The sequence below is a fragment of the Culex quinquefasciatus genome, chromosome 3 (assembly GCF_015732765.1).
Source record: "Culex quinquefasciatus strain JHB chromosome 3, VPISU_Cqui_1.0_pri_paternal, whole genome shotgun sequence".
NCBI classification, from domain to species: Eukaryota; Metazoa; Arthropoda; class Insecta; order Diptera; family Culicidae; genus Culex; species Culex quinquefasciatus.
The window spans coordinates 177,875,475-177,896,062 of record NC_051863.1 but is presented as its reverse complement, the minus strand read 5'-3'; the positions used below and the strand labels follow the sequence as shown (position 1 = coordinate 177,896,062).

Below are 20,588 nucleotides of genomic sequence, written 5' to 3'. Positions count from 1 at the left end.
TGTTATTCGTCGTTATTATTTTTTTGTTATTGGATTGTTATTGTAATAACAGACTATTAACATTTATAGTAATTTTTCGAACAAATCTGTGTTATTGTTTTTTGTTATTTTAACAACTAATCCGATCATCCTAATAACAGTTGTAGGTATTCTTCCATAACAAAAAATGTTATTCCAAAGTTGTTTTGGCTGTCAACCAATATCAAATTTTGTTATGATAACATAAATTGTTTTTTAACTCTTATGCAAAAATGGATTTTCAAGAAGATTCCATAACAATTTTTGTTATTTTAACAGTATTTGTTATTGAAATGGCATGAATTTTGTTATTACCGTCTGCCCGGGACAGAGTTTGCTAACAAAGAAATCAATTTTCAAAAAATAGTTATTTATGAAGGAAAAACGAAAATATTTTCAAATAAAATGTCAAGCATTAATGTAAAAAATTTTGCAGTTAAAAAATACTATATGAATTATCCCCTCCAGAAATGTGTTTTTAAGATCTAGGAAATCCTGCAATTTTCTTTTTTGTATTTTTTTACTCGGGCTGATGGTTGCTAGAGCCTCTTGAAGTTAAAACTTAAATAAATAAAATGTTTTGTTATTTAATTATACCTCATTTAGGAAACTATTAATTCACAATTCAATGATAAAAATTAAATTCGTTTTAAATTTACTGGTTTTTTTTTATAAAAAATGATTTTGAATCGAAAAACAAACAACCATAACATTTGAATATGTTCAAGTAAATGTTTAACCCCTCTAGGTTTCTCTTGAATCATAAATCATTGTGATTACCAAAGTAACACAAATGGTAAGAAATTTTAACCCTCTAAAAATATTGCTTGCAGGTAAGCTATTACTTTATACATTTTTTCTAAAATTCAAAAAAATATCGTTTTACGAAAAATTTACCTGAATATGCAAAGATTTTAAGTAAAAAAAAATGTTTGACAATATTTCCTTTTTTTTCAAAAACTTTAATTTAGGCTATAAGTAATAATGAATTAAAAATAAAAATCGGGACCACTAAGCCAAAGACTGGGATTCGGTCAAAAAATCCCTTCTCAAGATACAGATTGTCGAACATTTACAGCCCACAATAGTGCGTCCGTTCCGGGAATTCCCGGGACAAAAATCCCGGGATTTTTCCAAAACCGGGAATTCCCGAATCCCGGGATTTTTTATATTTTGTCCCGGGAATTCCCGAAATTGAAAACAAACCAAATTTTGGTCTAGAAATTTAGATTTGGGGTTGGAAATAGATATCGGCATATATCAGGATTAATTTGGCTTATTAGGGAAAATTGTTAAAAATTCAGATTACAGATCCGCAAAATGCTTTGCGTCTTAAATATTGTCTTAAATATTTTCTATTATTTTTTTTTAATTAGACTTATTATTATATTCACATATATTTATGACTTTAAACTTGAAAAAAGTATGATTTTTAAAAAATAACTATAAAAAACCGGCATCTGAAGCAAATCAGGACAAATGTAACGAATTAAGATAGCTGTTTAAGCTATTTTTTAAGAATAATGTTCTGATTGTTTTGATTGTTTTTGGTTAGAACAGGAACAGAACAAAACAATTAGTACACCGATTTCCAAATTTATTGACCAGTTGACGGTAGTGACTTAAAGATAATTTTTGAAATATGTTTCAAATATAAAACATAACATTCTATACTTATCCAAAATGTTACATTGTCTGGTATAATTTTATTTCTTGTTGTTTTAGACAGTTTCAATGCAATTGTTTAAGCTTTTGTAGTCATGTTATATAATTAAATAAATATTATTTAATAAATAAATAAAAGAAATAAACGCACATCAAATAACACATTTTTTAAACTGTTTTAAACTATATAAAGACTGCTGCCCTTGTTCAAATTGAAGTGTAGCTCATTATCAAATTACATTTTTGAGTTAATTCTATGATTGAAGCTAGAAAAACATAACAAATATTATAAAAACATAGATTGTATAACTGTTTCAAAAAATTCCCGAGATCCCGGGAATTCCCGGGATTCAAAAAATATGTTTCCCGCTTCCCGGGAAATTCAGAACCCGGGAAAATTGGACGCCCCAGCCCACAAAATTGTATGAAAACTTGTTTGAAACTGTTTGGGTCCCTTTTGACTGAATGTTATTATTAACATCTCCTATGTTTTACATCAAAAAAGGCATGCAGTATTTAAAGTAATGCCGTAATGTTATCGGAATTCGAGTCATCATGTTTTTTACCCTTATTTCGATCGAAGCTAAGACACAGTGCGCCGTCCGATCGGGCTATATCAACGGAGAAAAGAGTAAATATCGCAGCGAAGCTGCCGCCAAGAGCTCAGCTTAGCCAGTCTAAGTTTGCAAGGATCACCGCGAGGGGAGGTCCGTGCGGTTTTGATACCTTCAAGAGTCGATTTGTTTACCCAGTGGAGAAATTGCCAGTGGGGTGTCAAAGGGCTTATGCTAATGCATCCCTCCCTTCGTAGTGACAAATCCCCACCCCAGTGTTTGCATTTGGCGGAGTTCTTCCGGATTTTCTTTCACTTTTGTGCAATAGGTTAGGCTGGCTTTCCTACCACCACCAGCCAGCACCACGTGGAAATCGGCTCAAGTCACCGGGGGTAACTGCAACGATGCAACAGCAGTGTTAACGACGACGACGACGACGGTGGGCGATGCACAATTTTGCAGCGACTTTTACTTTCGTTTCAACATTCTAGTGAGCTCGAGGTGGTTGGTTGAAGTTTTTTTTCTGTTGTTTTCGGTGAAGTGCGAGTTGTGCAGTTTTGGGACGGATTCGCGTGGAGTTGGGTGTGATTTTTTTTTTTTAGTTTTGTGCTTCAAGGAAGATGATCATTGAGTGGATGCTGTTTGCAAGGAAGACTTAATGCTTTGATACAGCGTTAGAAAAGCAATTTCGAGTGATTATTGGGGGGAATATTCTGAAGAAGAAGAAAATATACAAGTTATATCGTGTTGCTAAAGCAAATCAGGGTTTCATTAATGTGATTGGAGAAATATCATATGTGAGAAATCAGTATAAACTGAAGGTAACTTGAATTCATAGTTTCACAGCAAAATTAGAATGAAAATTACATTGATTCAAATTTACCCGGCTGGACTACAAATTCGATCATCTAGAGTCAAGTACTTTTTACACACGATTTTGTATGGTGAGGGAACCAATTTTAGGTATTTCTGAGCACATGAGCAATTTCTTTCTCTGTACAAGCTCCCATGCAGATTTGGGAACTGTCCGTACTCGATGCAGTTAGTGCAATGAAAATATTCGAAAATATTTGAATTGAGGTGAGACTTTCTGATGGAACTGTTGTCATAAATAACCCATATTTTAAATATTTAAACTTTATTTTGCCTTCAGATGAAAAATCCTTTCCCTTCTCGGGACATTCTATTCAACTGAAGCCTGCGTCATGACGATATCCACGGAAAAAAATCCATATTTTTAATTATCTTTTTTTCACGAAAATTCAATTTCCCAAAATACGTATTTTTTTATTTTCGAGATTTGTTGACGTTTTATGAGTCAAAACCCCGCAACTTTTGGGCCTTAGAGATGTATGGTCACAAAATCAGCCGCAAAGTTATGAATTTTAGAAAAAAAAGTTATTTTTGGAATTTTTTTCTATTTAGTGATTTTTTTCTAAATAGTGAGGGGTTTCCAGCATCAAGAATTACTGACCAGTCTTAATGGAATTACAAGGATTACTGACAATATGTCACGAATTACTTTGATTTCGCAGAATTATTTGGGATTGCCAGTAACCACGAAGAATTGCTACAATTTATAAAAATAACTTGGAATTACGGCCTAGCTTGCAGCATATTAAGAAAAGTCTTTGGAATTGGATCGACTGACAGCTGTCAAACGCACAAAACCACGTGCTTGGCAATAGGGCGTCCATCCCGGGAACTCCCTGCACAAAATTCCCGGGAATTCCCGGCACAAAATTCCCGGGATTTTTTTTTTCAAAAACCGGGATTTCCCGAATCCCGAGATTTTTTATATTTTGTACGGGGAATTCCCGGAATTGAACAAAATTCAAATTTTGGCCTGGAAATTACAATAGCATTACAATTTATAAGTTTAAACTTTTCTAAAATTTTACATAAACTGGTACCATTTTATTTGTTGTCATTTTTGTTTTTTAGACATCTAAAACCAATTTTTTCAACTGTTTTAGTCATGTCGTATAAAAATAAATGAAAAACAAATATTTATAAGATATTTAGTTTGAATTAGAAATGCGGTACATATAAAATTTAAAGCACAACAGAGAAAAAAAAATTATTTTAACTCATAACCCGGGAAAATTGGACGCCCTACTTGGAAATCATCAAATAATGGGGTAAATATCAACATCAGTTTGACAACTGATTTTGACGTTTGAGTGCTTTTTCATCCGAATGCATTTGAATTAGAGAGCATCCAAATCAGCGGACATTCCGAATCCGCTCTGTACTTCTTACAACCATAAAAGGCATCAAGCAAAAGCAAAATGCATTCTACCAATTTCCCTTTAATGAATTACTGGTAGTTACTTAATTTAATGGGAAATAAACGAATTACTGAGTAACTATGAAATTACACGAATAACTACGGAATTACTAGATAATTCTAGAGATACAGGAATCACTGCACAATAGCGGAGTAATACTGGAATTACTGAATTACTTACCGTCATCTGGGGTGAATCGGGACTACAGTCTGAATAGGGACAGCAGTGTTTAGAGCACTTAAAGGTTTTAAATTTGGAAATGAATGTAAACATTTTGTTGGTCAGAGTCTGTTCATCCGAAACCAACCAGATTAATCAAAATATTGTATACAATTCGCCCCATGTGTCCCAATTCACCCCAGTTGACGGTACTACGGTTTTAAAAAGGGCAAACATTCAATATGACGAACTGTACAGCAGTTGAAAATTCGGTAAACCTTACCGAATTCAGTAAAAAATCTAAGTGTGTATCCTTCGTAATTTTATGTTTCTTTTATTATAAAAAATGAAAATTGTTATCTCAGTAATTTCAACATTTGAATGAAAAAAGTGTTTTAAGATGCATTTTAACTCAGTCCAGTTGTTTTGCAATCACTTGTTATCAAAATATCAAAATATTGATGAAAACATTTTTTTCGCAAAAAAATCCTTCCCGAGCAGACGGAAATAACTTGGGAAGCTCAGTTTTTGATATTGTGAGAAGATCGAAATATGTTATTTGCAAATAAACCTGCAGTTGCCTAAACTCCCTTGTACTAGTCAGGGCTGCAGAGTCGGGTTTCTTCTGAATCCGAATGCCGTCTCCGAGGTCTCACTCCAGCTCGAACTTCAACGTCAGCTCCGACTTCCTTGCTCTGTGAAAATAATAACAGTTTTTGTTATTCACATTTCAAAAATTCTCAATAAATAAATTATTACCCTTAGAGAATATAACAAACTAAAAAAAAACAGCTTTCAAAAGTTAATTTTATCAGATTAATTCAAGCTTAAGGACCCCATTTCATGGTCAAATAAATGACCCCGACGAAATTGGTCAAAATTATCCCATAGTTCTAGCCATTATTAGAAAAGTCCCTTAGGGGGCATATAAAATAATTAAAAAAAATCAGCTTTCAAAATTTCAACTTTTTAGAACAATTTTAGCTTAAGGACCCCATTTCATGGCTAAAACAATGACCCAGACGAAATTGGTCAAAATTATACCATAGTTCTAACCAATATTAGCAAAGTCCCTTAGGGGGTATATCAAATAATTTAAAAAATCAACATTTAAAATTTCAACTTTTTAGAATAATTTTAGCTTAAGGACCCCATAATGACCCAGACGAAATTGGTCAAAATTATCCCATAGTTCTAGCCAATATTAGCAAAGCCCTTTTTGGGTATATGGAATTAATAAAAAAAATCACCTTTCAAATTTTCTACTTTTTAGAAAAAAAAAAAATAGCTTAAGGACCTTGGCGAAAATGGTCAAAATTATACCAAAGATCTAAACCTTTCTAACAAAAGAAAAAATAATAATAAATTGTGTTATGGGCACTAAAAAACTTTTCCATTTGTGCGATTTATGGTAATTTTTTTTTCTAAGTCAGTATACTGAACGAATAACAAATTTTGTTATTAGGAGAGTTTTTGAAATGTATAATAATTCCTCTTATTAGCGTGTTATTAAACATTTTCAATATTATATCACTTCAATACCAAATTTTGTTATTTTATCAGAAACTGATATTATTTTTTCTTCTTGAAGTTGAACTTCAGAATAAAATAATAACACTTTTTGTTATTTTAACAGGATTTGTTATTGAAATATTATAAATTATGTTATTACCGTCTGCCCGGGTTGTGCGATTTAAGATAATATTATTTCTAAGTCAGAATACCAAACGAATAACAAATCTTGTTATTAGGAGAGTTTTTGAAATGTATAACATTTCCTCTTATTAGCGTGTTATTAAATTTTTTTGAAATTAAATATGTCTTTATTGAACATTCTTATAATAATTACATTTCATTTACATTCTAAGTGGTATGGCTGAATGCTCTTCATCTTTGTTATATTTTTCGTTTTATTGTTAACTGTTCACATTTATTTATTTATTTCAAATTGTTTTACATTTTTGCATTAAATCGAATACATTTGGGTAAAAAAGAAAAAAAATCGCTTTAACAACTAATCCCAACTTAAAACTAAAAAAGTAAATTCATTGAAATATTCAAAATCATTACAACGAGCAAACTACGAACTGTATTTTAAGATAAATCCTCCAAGCGTTCTTACTTGTTCCGCACGAGTTTTGCAACCACGCAGTGTTGTTGTCATCTCGATGAAAATATTCAGAAGTTCTTGTGGTGAAAACAGGTCACTACTGCCTTCACCCGTTGATGTTGGTTGGTTTTCCCTCGGTTGCTGACTGAAGCCTGGAGGTGTTGTATGCTCTGCAACTCTTTGCCGCTGATTCAACGGCAATGGCTGCAGATTTGGAACCACTCGAGTAGATCCTGCTCCTGGTGACGCCAAAGCAGGAAAATCCACGTCCGTGTATGCTGGTGGTGTTTTGCGACGATTTGGTTGGTGCCTCGTCGTCGCTTGCTGCCGAATTTTTACAAACTCAGCTCGTTTTGGGCAGCTTCGATTCTTGGTAGAATGGTCGCCGCCGCAATTAAAGCATTTCGCTTCGATGTTCTCGTTGATTGTGTTGCACACTTGACTTTTGTGCTCACCTCCGCAGGTTGCACAACGACTCTTGATGAAACAGTTCCTTCCACCATGTCCAAACTGCAAGCAATTCGAACACTGTGTCACGTCACGGTGCACTGGGCGATAACGTTCCCAAGTCACGATTATGTTGCAAATTGCCCGAACTGCTTTCAGCTCAGACGGCGTTGTCGATCCTTTCTCGAGATGAACCAGGTACAGTTGATCACGATACTTGATGTCTTTGTTGTGTCTCGTCATCTTGAAGACTTCGATCACGTTCAACTTAAGAGTTTTGAGCTCTTCTTTCAGCACACTCACATCCATGTCGTACAGGCCTCGGAGGACCTGTTTCATGGGGCGTTTACCTGGATCGTCATGGCTGTAGTATTCAATCTTTGTGTTGTTCAGGAAATCCCGAACGTAGTTGTAATCCTTTCTGGTAGGTAGCAGAATTTTGAGTCCATCAGCACACAAGCGAATGGAAGCTCGTAAAGCACCAGACTTGATAAATCCGGTCAGCCACTTTCGCACCGAATCCGATGACGATGTTTTCACAAAAATGGGTGGCAACTTTTCCCGTCGTTCAAATTCTTCCTTCTCGCTCACGTCCACAGGGAGGGTAGCGAATTGGTTTCCAGACAATTTTTGAGCGTCCTTGCTCAAACTGCCTGGCTTTGCAGGTAGCGCTTCGGCATTCTTTGCTTCTTCAAATCTGCCGATCCTGCTGGTGAGGACCGCCTCTTTTTCTTACCGTGAAGCATTTTTGCACTTTTTAAGCCCTTTTTTGGTTTGTGAGGGACGCACGTCTGACTCGCTTCTCTGCTGATCGCAGACTCAGCGTGTTATTAAACATTTTAAGTTTAATATCACTTCAATTCCAAATCTTGTTATTTTATCAGAAACTGTTATTATTTTTTCTTCTTGAAGTTGAAGTTCAGGATAAAATAATAACTTCAATTCAATTCAATTCTGTTTTTTTGTTTAGTTATCGTTTAACAATAATTTTATAGGTGCAGTACAGAGTTTTGGGGGATCCTTACAGCTGTGACTAATACATTTATCTCAATGGATGGAAATAAAGTTTGTTGAAAAACGAAACGGAAAACAGGAAAACACTCGCAAAAAACCTGTTGCTATTGCTGGGATAGTAGGGGGATAGGAAGAGGAAAGGAAAATAATAACTTTTTTTGTTATTTTAACAGGATTTGTTATTGAAATATTATTAATTTTGTTATTACCGTCTGCCCGGGATTTCACGAAGTATTACATAAATCAAAAAAAAAATCAAAGTATGTATGATTCTTAACGCCGGGAAATAATGCAATTTAAAACACTTTTTGATTTAAACGCTGAAACCATGGCTTGTAAGTTAAATGTTTATGTTTTATTTGTGTTACAAGTTTCATTTTGGATTGACATGTGGATCCAAAATTGAAAACTTCAGACTAGACGAACGCTATGAGTTTTAAAATGGGTTTTACTAGAGGTGGGCAAAAAAAGAGCGAGCCGCTCAAAGAGCCGGTTCACTAAAAAGAGCGAACGAACCATGGCTCACAAAAAAAGAACCGCGATTCTTTTTTAAATTCCGGTTTTTTTTAATGAACCGTTCCAAGATAGAATGATTTTTAAACTTGTTATAAATATATCGAATTTCGAACAAATTGCATCACAAAATTTGTTTTTAGAATTGAAAATTGAAAAATAATTGCTTATAAAAAATAATCCCAAAATAGCATTGCTGCCACAACACCACTTTAAAGGTTCCAAACATATTTTCCGTTTCCTACTTTTCTTTGAAATTCCAAAAGTAAATGATTTTCTAAACAAAATGAAAAAGCTTTTCTTTATTTAACTGATCGTACATTAAAGCATTATACGAATACAAATTTGAGCATTTAAGCTTGCATAGCTTGTAAAATATTACCAAAAATTTACTAAATAGCTGAGAGATTATGAAAAAAAAAACTTTTGCCTGATTTAACTTCAGTGTTTTCTATAAATCGATTAAATCAGAATTTAGAAAAGAGTTCATAAAATCACACAGTTCTTAAAAATAACATTTTTATCAAAACTTTGAAAAAGAGCGAAAGAGCCGTTCAAAAGAGCGGCTCTTTTTAGTGAGCGAACGAAAATGAGCGGTTTTGTCCACCTCTAGGTTTCACCAAACAAATTTGTTGTAAAGTTTCGAAATCAATTTTGTTGTAAAACATAGCTGATAGGAACACCACAACTCTATTCGGAAAATCCAACCGCATCATTCATACTACATCTTGCCCACGCTCGGTTGCATAACGCAGAAAATGCAAGAGAAAATGGCACTAAGCTCCAACTAGATTATGGGAAAATGATAAGCAAACTCCGAAACAATTTAATAAAAACCGGAAGAGAAAATGTATAACTCAATACCCAGCTTCCTATGTACCTCCTGCTCGTCGTGCCCAACCGGGTGGCACGTGTCTGTCTGTCTGTCTTTGGTGTGTGTGTGTATGCATAAGGAAAGGAAATACAATGAATGCACCAATGCTCGAATGCCGCCGCGAAACGTGTTATGCTGCTTCTATGCTGCAATAGGGCATGACGCTACAGGGGGTGGCGAAAAAAGAAAGGCGGAAAAAGTATGCTGCATGCACTTTTTCACCCACCTTGTTTTTTTTTTGCTGTCTTTCCTACCGGTTTTGATTACGAACTAGCCGTGTGGAAAATCGACGTTGGCGTGCGATGCAAAATAAAACCAACTCCGTACAGCTGACACATGCGAGCTTATTTTAAGATTTTTCAGGAGATTATTTTATGACATAATTCAAGAATTGACGAAATTTTTATCTGAAGACACCAAAATGCACTTGTTATAAAAAGTATTTCAAAGATTACAATTCCTTCTGCTAAAAAATGCAATTGTTTATTTTTATTTTGGGCAACATTTTTCTTCCTGATTTTCTGAGAAAATTTCACAAAAACTGACTGACTTCGAAAATTGCCTAAAATTTCCCCTATTCTCTTTCATTAACAGCCGTTCGCTATGGCCGCGTCCCGAAAAAGTCCCGCGAAGCCGGAGCTTGCGCCGAGGAAATGAACGTCTGCGTCAACTCGACGACACCAACGCCGGTGTCCCAGTTGAGCAGCAGCACCAACAGCAGCAGCAACCAGAGCAGCTGCGGTGGCGGCGGTGTCGGAGGAACGCCCACGCCGCCCTCAATGCCAGTAATTAGTGCCAGCAATAGTAATAACAACAACAACAACAATAGCATTAGTAATAACAACAACAGCAGCACCGGGTTGAGCCTCGAGCCCGCAATGACCAACTGTGCGGAGATCAGCACGTCGACGGCGGCCATCGTGGGTACGATTCTGCCCGACTCGATGACCTTCAGCCCGCCGGAACTGTCCATCTACGATATCATCCAGTGCGTGGCCCAGGCGCACCGGGGCCATTGCACCTACACCACCGAGCTGGTCAAGGAGCTGAACCGGGTGTCGCTGGTCAACTACAGCGAGAAGCATGACGTGAGACGAGTTTTTGAGATGTCAACATTAAATTGCTAACTAACTAGCTTTCTCTCTTCCGACAGCTGATCTACCAATCGCTGGACACCGTTGAGGATCAGCGGGTCTGGTTGTGGCAACAGTACGCCCTCCGGATGACGCCCTCGGTGCAGCGGATCGTGGAGTTTGCCAAGCGGGTGCCCGGCTTCGGGGAGTTTCTGCAGGACGATCAGTTGATACTGATTAAGCTGGGCTTCTTTGACGTTTGGCTGAGCCATGCGGCCAAGGCCGCCACCGAGCACGCGCTGACCTTTGACGATGGGGTGTACGTGTCACGGCAGCAGTTGGAGGTCATCTATGATGTAAGTGTAGTAATCGCAATGATGGGTAATTAACTTTTAAAGACATCTAGACCTCTAGACGCGCTTTGATCTAAAAATGATCCAAACATCAATTTTTTACCAATTTTGAATTTTTAAATAGCATGGCAGAACACTTATTTTTCAGAAAATTTTGAGATGGATTATTTCAATTGTTTTATGCGATTTTGTCATTTTTTAACCCTCTAACAGCCATGGTTACTCCAGAGCACCACTAATTTTTGTCTTCAAAACTAAATTTCGCTGCACCGACCCTTTTTTCAACCTGGTCCAACCTGCATTAGTTTATATAGAATGTTAACTGTTAACCATTAAAATTTCATCCAATTTGGTCAATCCAGTTACGAGTAATGGTGAAACACGTAAAAAAATCGATTTTGCTCTGGGCGGGAAGGGGTTAATTAGCTTTTTATTACTGAAAGTTGGATCCACAGAACGCGTACTATTAGATTTTTTTTATTTTTTTAGGTTTAGGAGACCAAAAAAGGCATCTTTTGAACATTGAACGCAAAAATGTTGGACGAGCTGAGGTTCAATAACTTTGAATAAAATTTGTACTAGCCTTATGACTTTGTGAAAAAAATAACTCGAAAGCAAAACAAATTCTTTGATGTCAAGTTGAATTTGCCATACCTACAGTTTTTTTAACGAGTGCACTTTTTTCAACATACCTGCAAAATCGACCTATTTTGTGACTTTTTAAAAAATTAAATTCATGAACACTATTTAAATAAGCCTGGAGTTATATTTGAAAAATATCATTTTTTTACGTTTGAAAATTTGACCATTAGTTGCTAACATATTGGCGTTAGAAAATGAAGGGCTATTTTTCTATTTTTTTTCTTCCAAAAACATCATTTATAAAATACAGAGCTCGGTGGCAATTTTTTTTCGTAGGGGAAGGTGGGGCAAGAGGAACAATCGCTAGTAAGTCCGTAATTTTTACAATTTTAATTATTTCCAGTATGAGGAATTGTTGCTAGCAATGCAATTAGCTGATTCTACTACCACATAACCACCAGAACGACGTAAACGCCACGGGGCATAATATTGAATGAAGTTTTTTTGCCTTTGACAGCCTTTCAATTGGATGCATGGGCTTACAGATATAAGCTTAATTACATTTCTCATTACTGAAAACAGAATTTTGTTCAGTGTGGTAGAAATCTGGATAGTAAATCATCTTACGTAAATATTAAAACAAGTCAAATTGAAAAGCTGTCAAAGACAAACTTATGGGAAATTAGACGAGCTTTCCGGTAAAAATATTTTTGAGACTGAAAAATCAAGTCTGTCATATAGAAAATGCCAAAAACCACCAAAAAAGCTGTTTTTTCGACATTTTTATTTTTAAAACCGCTGTAACTTCGCAAGGATTGAACTTAGGACAATAGTCAATATGGAGACTTTTATGTAAAATTGTCTGGAGAATCGATTCCCACTATCGGTTTCATTTTCGAGTACAATTGGCTCCATATACACAAAAATGGCTTATATAGGCCTAGGATAACATGTCTACAAAGTTTCATTGAAATCAGAGAGGGTCGGGTACAAAAGTACCAGAAAATTTCCTGATTTGAGCTGGAATTGCTCAAAAATGTTTTTTGAATAAATAGAGATTTCAGTAAAAAAATCCTTTAGTTTTTCATGTAAAATCAAATTTATATTCGATTTTTATTTACGTTTTTTTTTTTTTTGATAAAGTGCGCCGTTTTCAAGATAAAGTCACTTAAAGGTTACTTATAACTGTAAAATTCCCGTTTTTCGATTTTTTTTAATAGTGTTAACGATTATCCATTCAAGCAATTTTTTTTCGAAAAAATAGAGAATTTTCAATAACATTGCCTATGAGACATTGAAGATTGGACCTCTGGTTGCTGAAAAAAAACAAGAAATTTTAAATTTTTAACCTTCCCTTGGTATTAAAAAAATCATACACTTTTCAACCCAAAAATTTAAAGAAATCGTCAATTTTTGACTGATTCTGGTTCTTTTGGTCACAAATGAAAGCTGAGGATGTCCCCTTTCCGAAACCGACCTGGAAACACGGATTTGGTCACTGTGGCCACCGGGATTCGGCTACAACAAAAAAATACATTTTTGAGACCCCAACGTTGACGACCTGCATCTCCGGCAAATGGATTTTTGATGATTTTTTAAAGTTTGAAGTCGAAAAGGACTCCAATACCTTCAAACTAACTTTTTTTATGGACGCTTCCCTAGGGGTCGTCCGTAGTTTATTTGTTTTGTAAAATAAGGCTCTAGCGTAAGCATAGCAGAAGTTATGGTAAATTTAATTTTCAAAAACGCCGAAAAGAACCCAAATACCGTAGGAAGGTTAAAGTCTCATTCAAGCGATCCCTCATTTTCTTCCCAAAATTTATGATCTTATCAAAAAATAAAATGCTTTGAAAACTTTGGAATCAAGACATACATTAACATATCAAATGGGCGTCAATTTCAATGTTTGGCCTTTTGAAATGTTATGCTCTATGGCTCAAAAATTGCGATTTTTGTCACCTATAACCAGACGTGCATTGGCACGCTCTGCACTGGCACTTCAAATTTAGCACTTTCACCAAGTTCAAAGCATGCTATTTAGCACTCCCATTTAGCACTCATAATTTTTTTTCCTTTTTACGGAGAATTTTTAATAAAAGTTCTCAAGCAAATTTTATTACCAGCCAACGGGAATCTATTACAACTGCAACATACCTTATTCCAGATTCTTCCATAAAAAATAAATCTCAGGGTCCGCAAAATCTTCAGGAAGTTCAAATTCAAATTATGTACCCATTCAAATGCTAGCCTTGTCGCGTCTATTAATGTCTCCAGGCCACTTGGAACTGATTTTCGGGTACTTCCAACTTGATTATGACATGAAGCTTATTATTTTGATTCCAGGACAATAATCTGCGTTGATTTAAAAAAAAATGTTACGAGTTTTGCTAAAAGCAAAAAAAATGTTCACCTTGAAAAGATTAGAACTTCTTCTTTTTTTTGGATCTTCTGCTTACATTCCTTGAACACTAGCACTGGACCAAATTTACAGATGAATGTGGTTGTAGTTAGTTTCATCACATTCTGGACAATAATAACAGTAAACTTGAAATCAACAAATGAAAAAAACAACCTGGTTACCATTTTTGTTCGAGTGCCAGGGCGAGTGCTATGATTGAAAGCGCAGTGCTATCCGTTAAAATAGCACGCGTGCTAACAGCGTTCAGTGCCAATGCATGTCTGCCTATAACATATAAAAAAAGATTTGGGGAAACTGAATTTTTGTGAAAGAAATTTTATTAAAAAATCTTTCCGTGTATTTATTTAATTCTGAATAGTTCTCATTAATACAACTTAGCTGAAGACACCAAATCGAACAAAAAATTCCTTTAAAAGTTCCAGATTTTTTTATATTTACGTACCATTTTTTTATAAACAGCTTCCAAAATTGTATGGAAAGCTATGTGTAAACCAATGCATTGCAATGATTCAAAATGGATTGTTTGGTCATAAAATGGCCTCCAGAATGTTGAGCCGAATAAAAATATACAAAAAAAATAAAATGATTGAAATCGGCCAATTTCGTAGAGAATTGTTCAAAAATCGTATAGATAAAACAAGAGTTGCTAAAATGAAGCTCTGAACATGGGAAAAAACTAGAAAAATAGCTTGGGCAGTACAGGAATAAAAATGCATTTCTAATTACAGGTCGACTACGCCAACGCACTGTTCAGCTTTGTCAGCGGGCTGAACGCGTGCGGTCTCAGCGATACCGAGATCGGCCTCTACTCGGCGCTGATCCTGCTATCCGACCGGCCGGGCCTCACCGAAACCAAGCTGATCCTGAGGACACGCGAGTGCATCGCCGAAGCGCTGCGCGTTCAAATCACCCGATCGCGCTCGAATGGGGCCGCCGTTGGTTCCAGCGCTGCTGCTGCGTTGCAGATCATGCCGGCACTAGAGGCTAAGATCCACGAGCTGCGCATGCTCGGGGACAAACACTTTGCCCACCTGGAGTGGTTCCGGCAGAACTGGAGCTCGATCCGGTTGCCGCCGCTGTTTGCGGAAATCTTCGATGTGCCCAAGTGCGAGGAGGACTTGCAGTAGGAGGAGAAGGGAGGCCAATACTTTGTGAACATGTGAGACTTGCCAAATCTATATCAATGTGGACGTTACTGTGTAGACCAATTTAGAGCAGTGAATGTGTTAGGACGGAGTTACGATCATCATCACCCAGTAGATAGCTAATGAAACAAACACACTCTCTCTCTCTCTATTTCTCATTATCATGTGACGGAACCAGAAAAGCAACCGAAAACGATATCAGTATCATACCCACTTCTTACATATCATTGATATCGATGTGAAACCAGTAGAATTTAACCACAGTTGACCTTTCCCACAACCGAAAAAAGCAAAAGCAAAAATCATAACCTAAAACGAAAAAAATGTGGTGCTTCAAACTATTTAGATCAAATCTTATCGGACACGTAACTATAGCAAATATACTCTCCCATTCTCATTGTACCCCTCAACCCTCCAGTGAATGTCGTTTTTAGGATCGTTAGTCAATACGTAGGATGCATTTTTCTCCATTCCAACGCAACAGAACCACAAAAAAGCAAGGCGTTATCGAAGACAAATAACTCTATACACATAAACTGTATAACTTAACTAATTAATCTTAAAGCAAACAAACTGAACTGTGAATTCCTTCTCGAGTAATTGAAAGCAAAATAAGCAACAACAACAAAAAAAACAAGCGCAATTGTGAGCAACTTCTACCGCAAGTTAAATTTTTTAAATCGGATTAGTTTCTTACGTAACAACATTTAGCACATTCAACCGAAAAAAAAGACTACCGCAAAACAAACAAACAGAAACAAGCTCTTTGAATAATTAGTTCAAATTAAAGTTAGAGAATAAAGACCACCCCGGCGTACGTGTGCGTGCGTGGCTAAAAGTGAACAAACTGGTGCTGTATCTTTAAAGTGTGGTAGTAGTCTTAGGTCAATTTTAAACAAACTATAACGGAACGCGGCAAATGGTGTAGCGTTTTTTTAAGGCGACCCGTTTCCAATCAGCTAGCGAATTTCACCTTGTGTTGATAAGTTTTCAATTATTATGTTTTTTTCTTCTCGCGTAAGATCGACAATCGCGCGTCCTCTATGCGTTCGCACTGCAGAGTACTTATTAGTTTCTAAGGAATACCATATATAATAAATAAAATATTTTTTTATTATAATTGTAATGAAAAAACGCGCAAATACTTGCATTGAAGCAATGGAAGACGACAATGGAACTCTAGGAGCTCAGAAATATATATCTATCTATTTATACATTGTTATTTACGTACGTAGAACTTTTACAATATTTTCGCAAAAGCTAATAGCTATCGCAAACAAAAAACTGACTACTAGAAGAAAAAAAAAACTAAATGAATCCGCCTCCACGAATCATTAGTTTATAGACCTGTTGTTACTTGGTTGTGTACTCGACTCTCCCGGGCTAAAAAGAATGCAGCAAATTTTAGAAGCAAATCAAACTGATTAGAGTGTAAGACATTCCACCACGTTTTGTGTTGTTAAACTATTGTGACCCCCACAAATGCCACAGCCCTCCCATTCCCCCCAGAAATGTGCTATGAATAATCGTTTATTTTTCACTCAAACTCTTTCTGAAGCAAAGAACACACTCGAAGTGAGTACTGAGAACTTGTCCAGATGGAAGAAAAAAATAAAAATAAAACTGATGGAATTAATAAACAATTGAAGTAAATTAGACAAACTGTGTTTTAATTCGTTTTCAAAACATTGTGCAGGCTTTATAATTATGACATTGCAGAAGTGAATACTGTTTTGGACGAAATTGAAAGGTGAATAGTTTGCCTTACAAGAAAATATAATTTGAAATCCGAAAAAAACAGCCAAACATTTGAAAAACTCGTACAAAAACTTTAAATGGCATTTTGACTGTGTCTGAACCAAAGAGCCTAACTAATATATAAAAAAATGAGATGCCGACCCGCACGTTTCCAAGATATGATTTTGATTTATGACTCTTTCATTAACGTAAATTTTGGATATTTTTTTTCCCTTTTTCGTAAATTTTAGATTCCCGCACGCGATGCGTCGAAAACCCCGGTTTGCATCTCCAGTAAAAAGTATTGGAATTCATTTCGATGGAGAAGCATGGTACATCCAGTTCGATGCATTTACCTAATTTCATTTTTTTTTCTTCTTTAAAATATTATATGGCGTCATCCATAAAGTACGTACGCTCTTAGGGGGGGAGGGGGGGTTACCGTAGGTGTAACAAGATGTGACCAAGGGGGGAGGGTGGTTTGTGAGACTGTGACGTCACGCTAGGTTGTTTTTTTATGATTACATAATATTAATTCGAAATGTACACAATTAAATTAAATCCTCGTTTCTAAAATTGTTTGCTTACTTACTATGACATTGAGTTTGGAGGGGTCATACAAATTTCTGTATTTTTGTATGACCCAAACTCTCCCCCAGACCCAATGTCACCCCTGATGACGGTATCACATTATAATTTATTATATAGTCACATTTTTTTCAGCTGGAACTTCAATATTTTGCATATTCTTGCTTGATAAAAATAAATGCTTTGAAAGCAGGGTGTTAATAAGAAAACTGCTATAAATGGTTTGATTTTATTAGATACAAAGCTTTGAAAACAGTTTTCATGGTTTTTTAATACTTGAATGTTATACCAGGTCTTCTAATTTAAAAAAATACAAAACTGTTTTTTTATATCGCAATATTTATTCTAAAAAATGAATGATTAGACAATTTATTAGCTTTTTCATAATAAAATTGGCAAAAATACCAAAATTATGAGAGTTTAAAGATATAAAAAGTACAAGATATAAAAATTACATCGAAAACAAGGGGGGGGGGGGTCTGGCAAAATGTGACGTACTTTTTTAGGGGGGGTTCAACCTTGTGTGACAAAGTGTGACATAGGGGGGAAGGGGGTTAATTTTGGCCGATTTTTGCGTGACATACTTTATGGATGACGCCTATCTCAAAATCCTTTTATACAATATTTACCATTTTTGAACATGTTACGTAAAACATCATGAAAAATAACAGAAAAATATGTTCAGCTGTAAGCTGTGTTAGCTGTAAGATCCGAGATTTACTTACTTTTACTTACTTTTACTGCTCAGACAACCCCCGGGTCATGAGCTGTCTCCAGATGCGCTGCCACTGAACCCGGTCTTGGGCTGCTACTCTCCAATTCCGACTCGGAACTCCCGCACTTCTCAGATCTTCCTCCACTTGGTCTAACCACCTTGCACGTTGCGCCCCCCTCCGCCGCGTTCCAGACGGCCCGAGACCTTAAGCATAATTTTGTTCCATAATTGTGGGATATTATTGTGCCTTCCACAATTGTGGAACACATAAATTTAATTGATATTTTCCCAAAAAAAATATCGGACCATTCATAAAACATAACAAAGCTTGAGTTTCATTGGTTTCAGTGTGTGAAGTCATTATTTTGTAAAAAATGTTTACTCCTGGAGTAAACCAACGTTTGTTAACATCCGTAAGAAAAAAAGTGTTCCGAATTTGTGGATTTCATGGGTCAATGTTTTTCTTTGAAAATTTGATATAAAACGTAAAAAATTACAGTCGGTCAATACATCAATCGAAAGATCTCAAGAAAAGCTTTCACATGAAGGTAAAAGCATAGCATTATGTTCAATTAGGGGAGAGTGGGGAGACTTGATCCCCTTTTTTGTATCGCACATAACTCTGTCCATTTCTCACAAAACTATGAAATTTTTGCATGAATTGAAAGCTTAGACATTCAAGTATGTTTGGCTGATAAGGGTATTTCATCAGATAAATTCTTCGAATTATGCCAAGCGTTTAAAAAAAAAATTTTAAACCGGCATTTTCAAAATGTTGGGGGTAATTTGATCCCCCTTTAAACATTTTGAAGAAATCTTAAGCAAAATGTTTCTTATTCATCCAAACTTTTAATTTTCTATAAGTTACAGCAATTTCACGTTAAACATGTACGTTTGTGTTCAAAATATAACAAGTTTAGCATGCAAAATATTTAAAAACTTAAATTTTTCTTTTTTAGACCAAAATTGAACATGTTTACAAAAGCTGGTAATTTTGTTTACAAAACTTTTGAAAAATGGTTCAAACTGCAATAAGTTATGTACAACTATACTAAAGGAAACTATGTACGAAAACCCAGCCCAATTATTTAATCTTGAGGCTGATTTGAGTGACTGTAAAACTGCAGGGATCAAGTCTCCCTAAACGCACTTTTTTAAACAATTGATTGTAAAAATAGTATGACGATAAATTTAACGTCAAATGCGTGGGGTTGATATGTTTATCAAACAATTTATTTATAAAAAATATTTTTTTGAATAATTTTTGAGTGTTTTCTATACTTATCAAAACAAAGAAAAAAGATCTCTTGGAAGTTTTTTGCAGCACTTTTTAGAAAAATGTGTGTAACTCATTCTAATCATCTTTTATTTTTTTCTTTGTTTTCTACAATGAGTTTTAGTTAATTTCGCACAACTTTCTAGAACAAAGCTAATTGTTTTAACCACATGCTGACGAGATACAGGCTTGGGATCAAGGTCCCCGGGGATCAAGTCTCCCCACTCTTCCCTATCGATTTGCTATGATTTTTTGAACGTTGGCCGATCAGTCAACTGTTCCGAATATGAGGGATGACTCTACCAAGGTTTAGACTGCTGGGAATGGGTATATTTCCCCTGCATCTGTTCTAGAAAAGATATCTGGAGTTTTTTTTTCTTAAAGTCTTATAAAAATATGAAAGACTAGCTTATTGGACCATTTATAAAAAGAAACTGTAGATATCATGTTTACAGATTACATTAATCCTTTTATCAACAATTTTACAAGAAAAGGCTACACTTTTGTCGTATTATGAAGCAAATCAAAAAATTACATGATTTCTTCTTAATTTACGAGAATCGAAAATTTTGTAAAACAGATTTTTGCTAGTTTAGCGTTCCATTTTCCCAAGATGAAAGCCACAGCATCACATCTAACAAGCAGGGTAAATATTATGATCAAATTACATGACGAATACAGAGATTAATTTTGGAGAGTACGTTTAACGTGTCTTATTTTTATCTCGAGTCTTATGTAAACACTGTTTGTTGTAGGAGGGAACGATAAACAGCGAATGCCAACTCTCAAAATAAACTATGAAATTTGTTAGACTCGTGCTGCACGTGTCGTGCTAAAATTGATTTCTTTTTGTAAGCTAATAACTTCGTAGAAAAAAACTGAAAACATGGTGGAGTCGGGAAAGCACATTCATAAAGAAATGTTTACGCATTTTACCGGTAGAAAACAGTTGCATCTCCATACAATTCTACGATTTATGTAACTAATTTCAATGGATTTGGGGGTGGGGTTCCCGTGGTCTGATCGATAACTGGCTTTGAACCCCATTAGTTTAA

At 35.5% G+C, this 20,588-nt stretch overlaps 1 protein-coding gene across 6 annotated transcripts in view; it reads left to right on the top strand.

Moving 5' to 3' along the window:
- The window catches only part of LOC6050155 (ecdysone-induced protein 78C), an 84,397-nt gene extending 67,522 nt beyond the window's left edge, over positions 1 to 16,875 (top strand). For all 6 annotated transcript variants that reach the window (XM_038259699.1, XM_038259698.1, XM_038259695.1 and 3 more), the window contains 3 exons: positions 10,240 to 10,733; positions 10,799 to 11,074; positions 14,801 to 16,875. In XM_038259699.1, coding sequence (XP_038115627.1) covers positions 10,240 to 10,733; positions 10,799 to 11,074; positions 14,801 to 15,199 — 1,169 coding nt within the window. In that variant the 3' untranslated portion in view covers positions 15,200 to 16,875. The remainder of the gene's footprint in view (positions 1 to 10,239; positions 10,734 to 10,798; positions 11,075 to 14,800) is intronic.
- Positions 16,876 to 20,588: the final 3,713 nt, after the last annotated feature.